The sequence below is a fragment of the Micropterus salmoides genome, unplaced genomic scaffold (assembly GCF_014851395.1).
Source record: "Micropterus salmoides isolate LMB-PRFRI ecotype aquatic unplaced genomic scaffold, ASM1485139v1 Ms_hic_scaffold_20, whole genome shotgun sequence".
Lineage (NCBI taxonomy): Eukaryota > Metazoa > Chordata > Actinopteri > Centrarchiformes > Centrarchidae > Micropterus > Micropterus salmoides.
This window is the reverse complement of record NW_024041151.1, coordinates 295972-306039: the sequence shown is the minus strand read 5'-3', so window position 1 is coordinate 306039 and position 10068 is coordinate 295972. Positions and strand designations below refer to the sequence as shown.

Here is a 10068-nt window from a genome sequence, read left to right as displayed (position 1 = left end):
TCTGTGTGTGTCTCTCTGTGTCTCTCTCTCTCTCTGTGTGTCTCTCTGTGTCTCTCTCTCTCTGTCTCTCTCTCTCTGTGTGTCTCTCTTACTGTCTCTCTCTCTCTGTGTCTCTCTCTGTCTCTGTGTCTCTCTCTGCGCAGTCGATCGCTCGGTGCGTCTCCTGAAGGATTGTGGGCCAGCGGCGCTCTCTGTCGAGCTCACCTATCTGACACCAGAGGGGGGCGGGGCCAGCAGCCTCCTTCTCGCCTTCATTCAAATGATTGACAGCATGTTGGCCGGTGGGCGGGACTTTGATCTGGCTCACGCTTACCTGGCGCTTTTCCTGAAGGTCAGCCAATCAGAACGCAGCTGAGTCGTTTGTTTCCTCAGTCTTTTATTGTGAAAATCTTCCCTCAGTTTCCTGTTTGTGATCCTTATTTTTTTTTTTTTTTCAGCTCCATCTCCGCTCGTTATCGCAGGATGCCGTTGCCATGGCTGCGTTGGTCCGCCTCTCCTCCCCGGCTGGAGACGGGGTGGGCGGAGCTACGGACATCATTCGACCAATCGCTGTGTCTGCTGTCGTACGCCAAGAGTGCACTGCTGTGACACACTGAATATGTATTTGATTAAAAGCTGTTTGATGTTCGTCTGTTTCATTCATTTAAAGCAGCATCGTGTTTTTATCCTGAATATCAGAATCATTTTGATGCTTCACTGACTTCTAACAGGGAGAATGGCGTCTCCGCTCCGGGAAGCTGGTTATATTTGCAACACTGGGCGGGAAGTCTATCACGACGTAAAGCTTTAGGTCAGCACGTCACGGCAGCTCGGTTCAGCGAGCTGTAAGAAGAAGCTAAATGTAAAATGTACAGGGTGAGTTCTTTGGAAGAAGCTCTGTATTCTCAGTCATTCATAATTTTAACTCCTCAGGACGAATTCTTTGACAGAATGACCTCTTCTTCTGCAGCCAATCCCCATCAGGCGAAAGGCGGGGTTCACCCTGGACAGGTGGCCACAGCAGGGCCACATCTAAACAACCACTCGCACCTGAGGACAGTTTAGCGTCACCAGTTAATTTGGCCTGCATGTGTTTGGACGGGGGAGGAAGCGTGAGGGTGTTTATAGCTGAACAATAATTAATAGCAGATATGTACAGAAATGATCCTGACGTTACCGGCAGCAGAGGCACTTATCTTAATCTGGGAGCTCTCATCACAGCAGAAACCGGGCTTCAGTGTTCTTCTGCTGAAGCTCTGCCAGAGAAGGTTCCCCTGCTGGCTTTCCTGTGTGCAGGGCTGAGGCCGCCGTGCAGTTGGAGGTGTGGTCTCGGTCCCAGGTGACTCCTGGGGTGGGCAGTCTTGTTTCAGGCAGACCGCAGAGATCTGCAGGACCTGATGTTTCTTCAGACTTTCTATAAACACAAAAGGCCTATTTCTCAAATATTGTTCACAAATCTGTCAAAATCTGTGTCAGTGAGCACTTCTCCTTTGCAGAGATAATCCATCCACCTCGCAGGTGAGGTATATCAACATGCTGATCAGACAGCATGGGGATTGCACAGGTGAGCCTTAGGCTGGCTCAGTGAAAGGACACAGTGCAGTTACATCACACAGCGTGTTAAGGGTTTTGTGGGACAGTTTGGAAGTTGATACGTCCAACCTGTAGTACATTACAGTGTAAAACCTGTCATCTCCTGTTGCCAGCAGGTGGTGCTGTGACTTTGAGTGAATGTTGGCATGTGGCTGTCATATATGTAAAATTTGGTGTAGATGTGAGTATGTAGACCGCTGTTTTATGGTGAATCATCGATTTTGGACGGCACGCCACGGGCACACCGTTCCACGAATACTCCCCATTTGCACAACTTTTAATCGTCAATGGGTTTAGACCGTACTGCAAAAACCTGAAGTTGTTCGGACTAAATGCCTAGGAGGAGTTTGTTAAAGTACAAAGTGTGTGTCTCTCTCTCTCTCTCTCCCTCCTTCACCCCAACCGGTCGAGGCAGATGGCCGCCCACCCTGAACCATGGTTCTGCTCGAGGTTTCTGCCTCTTAAAGGAAGTTTTTCCTTGCCTCTGTCGCCTAGTGCTGCTCTTGGTGGGAACTGTTGGGCTTCTGTAAATAACATCACAGAGTACGGTCTAGACCTGCTCTTTATGAAAAGCGCTGTGAGATAACTGTTGTTGTGATTTGGTGCTATATAAATAAAATTGAATTGAAATTGAATCAATAGGTAAACCTTTGTCCGGGGGCTGCTAGGGGGCGCTAGCGAGCCATTTTGCCACACCCATGCACGAAACCCATAAAATACAAAAGTTTTCACCGCGTCTGAATTATGTGCAAAGCTTGGTGAGTTTTCGAGCATGTTTAGGCCCCCAAAACTGAGGTTACTTTGCAGAAAAAAAAATCCCTGGGCCCTAAATATTATGCAGGTTCACAATGGTGATGGTTTACAGAGACTTCTGTACATTAGTCACTAGGTGGCAGTGTGTTCACATGATACACAAGAGCTTAGTTCTATGAATTAATAACTTGCTCATTTCATGTCATATAAAAATAAATATTGTTAAACACCACGACACTGTGTGCTGAGCGGGCAACATAACAGGGCTCAGCAGCAGCTGCTGTGGACGTAACGTTAGCTAATGGCAGAGGCGAAGAGGACGCAAAGAAGAGAGAAGAGAGTTACTGAGTAAGAGGCAGTCTGACGTTACAGAGAGCTTCTTGAACTAAAAGGCTGCAGGACGGATGGCGAGCTGGCCTTCTTTCTGCTGACTACTCCGTAACTTTGCTGTCTTGTTGCTTGATGTTTGGCTGTTAGCAAAGTTGGCGACTTGCTAGTTTTTTATTGTAAGTACTGTAATCACGCAGCTGTCATGTTCACACACTTGATGAAGAATTGTTTCGGGCTGGACCAGCTGAAGACCCAAAACCACCACTGAGCAGACCTTTCATTTGATAATCTGGATGTCCATGTACAGTCCCCTCCAAAAGTATTGGAAATTCGATCTTAAACCCAAATGTCTTCAGTGAACAACAAAAACAAAGGAATTTGTCTTTCTGTTCCAATACTTTTGGAGGGGACTGTATATTCTTTTTAAAGATATAGGCCTAATAATTGACAACATTAAAACTTAAACAAATCAGATTGCATTTGTAAAAAAAAGATAGAAACGTTTTCTGATGAAACAATCATTTTTAAAACAAGTGTTTTAAAGACCTTTTACAATACTTTTCACAGCCAGGTGTTTTCCAGAGTGGACCCAGTGCCAGGGGTGTAGGAGTGACTTTGAACCCGGGGGGGAAGCTGAAATTCTAGTGGGGGTTTGGTATCCTAATCCGATATTTAAAAATTTTAAATAAAGCACCTAAATGCTCATTTCTAATGACTTCTCAAAACAGAATGTGCTTATTAGTTTGGCTGAAAGAGGTTTGAGATGTGCAGTGAGAGAAGATGGAGAACAGACTGGAGAGGGGTATCATGAAGGTGCACAATCAGAGACGGAGAATATAACTACAACAAAACTCCACTGACTACATACCATAAAAAGATGGAACAGCTGCTAGTTAATGTAGCCACAGCTCAAATGTATTCACGTAACGTTACACTTGTGAGCTGTGATATTTCCTGTCTCTCTTGGCCCTGAGTCTCCCTGCAACACGTTTGTGAACACAGAAGTGTCTTCAGTGCAAACTCTGATGACATGCCGTTGGTCTAACAAAGTGTTTTTACTACGTGAGTTTTAGAATAGACAGTATGTCTCCTAGCTGTCCATCCAACTTACAAGCTCCTCAGTTTTTTCTCCTCCTGCTCCTGTGACCTCTGACCTCGTCCTCTTGAAATACTGCAGGACGCTCGTCTCTGTGAGACAATTTTGATTACTTTTAAGTTTTATACATTTTATACACAAACTGACGCCCAAACGAAACAGACTTTTTAATTAGCAAGTACTCTTGTTGAGTAGTGTTCTGGCAGAAGGGATAAAACTCCTGCTATAGCGAGCCCGTTTCCATGCCAGGAATCTATATCTACGTCCTGATGGTAGCAGAGTGAACAATGTGTTGAGAGGATGACTGATGTTGTGTGCTTTCTGTAAAATGGCTTTCCTGTTGAGGTCAGAGAGACTTGTGGTGGGGAGACCAATTATTTTGGAGGCGTTATTTGTGGTGTGTGTAAATTTTTTCTTATTGGTCACAGTGAGTATGTTGAAATAACAGACTGAACAGTAAAGAAAGACGGGTTGAATTATGCTTTTGTAGAGCAGCAGTAGAAGGTGTCTTAGCTTCTTTGCATTGGCTTCCAGTAAAATCCAGAATAGAATTTAAAATCATTCTTCTTACCTACAAAGCTCTTAATGGTCAGGCACCATCTTATCTTAAAGAGCTCATAGTACCTTACTACCCCACCAGAGCACTGCGCTCCCAGAATGCAGGGTTACTTGTGGTTCCTAGAGTCTCCAAAAGTAGACTAGGAGCCAGAGCGTTCAGCTATCAAGCTCCTCTCCTGTGGAACCAGGTTCCAGTTTGGGTTCAGGAGGCAGACACCATCTCCACATTTAAGAGTAGGCTTAAGACTTTCCTCTTTGATAAAGCTTATAGTTAGGGCTGGCTCAGGTGAGTCCTGAACCATCCCTTAGTTATGCTGCTATAGGCCTAGACTGCCAGGGGATTTCCCATGATGCACTGAGCTCCTCTCTCCTCTACTTTCTCTCCCTCTGTATGCAACCTCATCCCATTATTGCATGTTACTAACACAACTTCTCCCCTTTCTGGTAGTCTTGTGCTTTCTCGTCTCTCTCCTCTCTCCTCCTCCTATCACTTCCTGCAGGTTTTCTGGCTCTGGAGCTGTGGAGTCTGGATCTGTGGTTGCGGGTCTCCTGCTGCCCCCGTGTTCCTGCTCGACATCCTCTGCTGCAACGACTATTGTTACTAGTCCTATTGTTATTATTGTTATTATAATCATTAACATTACGATGGTTACCATTAACACTATTATAAATATCTGTACCATTTTTCATTTAGTCTATAGCACCTTTACTGTCTGTACTGCCTCTTTATACAACCAGAGAAACCGGCAAAGCCTAAGACTATGGGTCCTATTTTAACCATGCGCACGGCGTGAAGCTCAGTGCACAGGGGCATTTGCACTGTTTCCGAATTAAGGGGTGAAAAGTGAGATGAATGCAGAATTCAGCAATGGGCATCTCAGGCAAAGCACTCTTGTGGTTCGAAGCCTACCTCTTCCATCACTGTTTTGTAGCAAGGACAATTATCCTCCTCCCACTGCCTCTCCACAGGGGTACCCCAAGGCTCAGTGGTAGGGCCCCTTCTCTTCTCAAGTTACACCAACTCTACCTATCCTTCCCTCCAGACGACCCCAACGTCTCGGCGCGGATCACGGACTGTCTCGGACATAACTGCATGGATGACAGCTTGCCACCTTATAACCGATATATTTATAACATATTTAGCTTAGACACTTTTATCCAAAGCAACTTACAATTGCTACATGTCAGAGGTCTCACGCCTCTGGAGCAACGAGGGGTTAAGTGTCTTGCTCAGGGACACAATGGTGGATGGGTCACAGTGGGAGATTGAACCCGGGTCTCTCACACCAAAGGCATGTGTCTTATCCACTGCGCCATCACCACCCTAGCACCTTCAACTATACCTCTCTAAGACTGAACTATTGGTCATTCCAGCCAAGCAATCTATCCACCATAACATCAAACTACAAATTGACTCCACAACCATCACTTCAACCAAGGTGGTGAGAAACTTGGGTGTCAGGATTGATGACCAGCTGTCCTTTTCAGACCATGTTGCTACTGTCTCTCGGTCGTGCTGCTTTGCTCTATACAACATAAGGAAAATCAGGCCCTACCTCACTCAGTACGCCACCCAGCTTCTGGTACAGGCCATGGTTATCTCTCGCATCGACTATTGCAATGCCCTCCTAGCAGGTCTCCCAGCTTGTGCGGTGAAACCCTTACAAATGGTTCAGAACGCAGCAGCGCGTCTGGTTTTTGATCAGCCCAAAAGGACTCATGTCACTCCATTACTCAGTGACCTCCACTGGCTCCCCGTGGCCTCCAGAATCAGATTCAAGTCACTAATGCTGCATACAGAGTGACTACTGGGTCTGCACCATCTACCGAAACTCCATAATACAAACTTACGTTCCTTCTCGGCCGCTACGCTCCTCCAACGAACGCCGCCTGGCTCTGCCATCCCTTCTTGGTCCCTTTTCTCATATTTGACACCACAATGGTGGAATGAGCTACCAAAAAATCTTGAAAACTCATCTCTTCAGAGAAATCACCTCTAACATGCACTTGCATGACTACGTCAACTTCTTTTATACAGTCTATGGTCCGAATACACTTTTGCTAGTTTAACGGTGGCAGAATGGTCGACACGTCTGGCGCATGGTTCAGGAGTCCTGTACTTAGTCTCTTTGTTAATCACGGGTGTGTTTTGGGTGTTACATTCAATATACCAATGAGAGCGTCACTTATATTCCCTTTAAAAGCACAAGATATTGACTTATTACTATTATCTGTCCCTCATGTCCAGACTGAAATGAGAAAAGGGGCGTTTCAGTATCTCTGTGCTTGGAATCAGCTGCAAAATGTCCTGAATCTTCAGGAGCCGGTTTCACTGCTTTCAAAGTGCTTTTAAATGACATGGAGGCTGGCAATTCTGGCTGTAGATGTTATGACTGATTACTCTGATGATCCTGGTTGTTTATTACTTTTGGTAAAAATTTATGGAAGTTTAATATTTTACGACCTTGTAACTCATTACTTATTTTTACTTCTATATATTGTTATATGTTTTATGTTTTAATGTCTGCAACCTTGTTAATTGTGCTGCTGCCTGTCTTGGCCAGGACGCTCTTGGAAAAGAGATTTTAATCTCAATGAGTTTTTTCTGGTTAAACAAAGGTAAAAAAAAAAAGCCAGACAGGCTTGTACCTTGGCACATTGCTATTATAGTGGTGGATTAATGGTGCAAAATAAAAAACATAATAAAACATGAATACATTTTCTTTAATGATTAGAGAGGCTGCTCTCAGTGTATCCAAATCAATGACATTACGTTGCTGTGCCTGAGTCTCTCAAGGCCACCCGAGATGCGAGCTTGAGGAGTCGAGGAGTAGACGCAAGGAGGGAGGAGTCAAGGAAACAGGCATCTAAGGAATCACTTTAAAGCCTAGTTCACACAACACGACGGCTCCCGACACATTTGTGACACATCGCTGACGTCTGCCAGATATCTAGCAGCAGATATCTGGAGGACTCGTCCGACTCGACATCCACATCCAGCCAATGAGAGCAGGCGGCTACTTTTTCACTGCAAAACACTTTTTCCTCCCCTGCAGCTCTCTGTAGCTCAGACGATCCCTGCTACCTGCTGATCCAGTCTTTCACCCAGATTCTTTGTCTTTAGAATTTCTGTCTTTATAATAACAACCAGCTGTTTCATGTGCAGGTCGCGTCATTTCATGTTTCACATTTCACATGTGTTTTCTTGACAAAATGTGGTTTGGAGACCAGCGTCGGGTGATACAGCCGTGGTCAGCTCGTGTAGTGAGGGACCCCTTGTCACCGATCAGTCACGTAGTGTGAACGTCACAAGACGGCAATTTGTAAAGTGTGAACTGCCATCGGCCGACACTGAGAGTCATGTAGTCTGCACGAACCTTATGTCTGTTAAATCTGACCTGTTGCACAGCTGCATCATCTGTCAGAGCAGCAGAGCAGCTGTCGGCTCTTGTGGTGTATAACATATGTGCATTTGACCATTACAGTTTAACATAATACTCTGCAGCTGGAGAGAGGGACAGTGAACTCTTAAGGGGAAGTAATGATTGATGGGTGTACAAAGAGTGAACCCTCCTATGGAATTTGACCTCTGACCCAGTGTTAGGGGGAGTAGAGATTAGTGTGTATGAAGGGACTGTGCCCTTATATGGTATTTAGCAGAGACCTAAACATGTCCTATATAAGCTGTGTTCAATGTACAGAGAGACAGAGTGGTTATCGGGCTGGGTCTCTCTCCAAGCTGCTGCAGAGCTTGTAATTGATGCTGAATTCTTTGATGTAATAAACTTTTATGATCAAGAACAGTGTCAAGCGGATTTCTTCTCAACACATCACGCAGCATTATCGTTCGGACACCACACTCTAAAGGCTGCAGATCGTTTCTTCACTATCCAGAAACATGTCTTTCAACATTATAACACATAGAAACATCTCGAGCTTCCAATAAACATCTGTTGACAACAGTGAGATCACAGCAGCCTCATCGTTCATTGCACAGAAACACAGTCACTTTTTTAAAAATGATTTCAGCCCTCAGTCTGACGAGGAGAGAGTTTCATCATCAGTCCCTGAACAAAAGAAGGTAGTAACATTTTTCTCATATAGCCCCAAATTAAAACCACAGTCACCACAGGACTCTATTGTTGGAATGACCTGTTCAGACTACATGGGCTATTATTATAACAGGAAACACAGCAGGTCAGGTCTGAACCCTCTGGTTGATATTACAGCATAATAATTTGACTTCAGCAGCTGAGTGCACTGTTTTGTCCATTGCTCGCTGTAGCTTTCTTGTGTTATATTGATGAACTATGAGTGTTTTCGAGTGTTTACGATTTACTTTGATGATCAGAGAGGCTGCTGTCAGTCATTTAAACATTTCCATCTGTGCAGTAAAGTCAGAGCAAATATCCTGGGACAAAACAGAAAAACCTGCAGTAATAAACTTGACAGGACAAAGAGGAAACAGAATGAAACTTTCAGCTTCTATAATCACGTTTAGACTGTGATGGAGCTCAGAACTGATCAGGAGGACGGCTGCTTTACTCCAAACAGGTTCACTGGATGAACATGGACTGTGTGTGAGAGCTTCAGGATGTGCAGAAGAACACAGAACATGAATTAACACTAGATCAGTGTGTTGGGAGATTTAAATATTAATTTATGTTGCTGTGGCTCGTGCGTACATGCGCACAGTGTCAGTGGAGAGACGCTTCATCAGGTTCATTTTTACGATCCTGCTGCCCATCATCACAATCAGCAACATCAGTAATTTCAAAGTGAAGGAATGTGGTTAGAACAGAAATTCAGGAGGCGCTACATAAACAGTGAAGGGCAGAAATCTGATCATGCATGTGACCACTTTAAATAACTAATACAACTCATGAGTACAACAAAAACTCTATAAAGTCCTGCTCCAGCCATGAGTTGGTCCAGCTGCATGTCACACCTCTTCTTAACATGACAGTGGCTGAAAAGACTTCTGCAAAGGATGCACCGGTGTATCCTCCCTTTATAGCTCCTCCAGCAAGCCTCCTCGCTCCTAGAGGTCCATTTTAGGAATTGAGATGTCCTTCAAGATGGCGAGCTGAGATCGATTTCAGGGTCACAGGCTTGAAGATTGAGGAGGCACATTTTGGGAAATGAGAAAGGCCCATAGAGACACCTGCGGATAGCTAAACCAGGAAGTGTCACAAGACGCATCTAAACCAATCACGTTATAAGAAACTGCCGCTAGCCAATCACATTTGAGCTTAAATCCGCGTCTGTACTTTTACGATTGGCTGCTGGTAGAAAGGAAATGACCATATTTGGATCCGACAGCATTGTGCTGTAGAGAGAGAGATTTCCACAACTACTAAATGTATATTTCAGACTTTTTACCCCCACTAGTATGAAAGAAGACATGTTGGGGAGTCAAAGTTGTCCAAAATCTTAAAATTGACCAATGCATAGAAAAACAAAGTTTTTGCCTGCTGTGTCTCACCTTAATGGGGTGCCTCTTACTATCTGAATAATCCTCCCTTTAAATATCAGGAAAGTGCAATTGACTTTAGACCGATTTTTGTTGGTCAATGGCTCCATTGCTTTCTGCTGCCTTGAGATAGCAATGTGCCAACAATGCGCCTATCCACACTTCAGTTTAAGACCAACACTCCCATTGCGCACAGATTTTTCATTTTCCTGCCCAGCGCCTTCATTGTTTAAATAGCGAAGGCGCTGGGCAGGAAAATGAAAAATGCATCTGTTGTTTAAATATG

General features: G+C 44.5%; 1 protein-coding gene across 1 annotated transcript in view; it reads left to right on the top strand.

Moving 5' to 3' along the window:
• LOC119914074 (WD repeat-containing protein 36-like) overlaps nt 1-628 on the top strand; it is an 83925-nt gene extending 83297 nt beyond the window's left edge. Inside the window, 3 exon segments of the mRNA XM_038733073.1 lie at nt 144-331; nt 438-500; nt 502-628. Of these exon segments, the coding sequence (XP_038589001.1) occupies nt 144-331; nt 438-500; nt 502-588 (338 nt within the window). The 3' untranslated portion in view covers nt 589-628.
• The last annotated feature ends 9440 nt before the right edge of the window (nt 629-10068 follow it).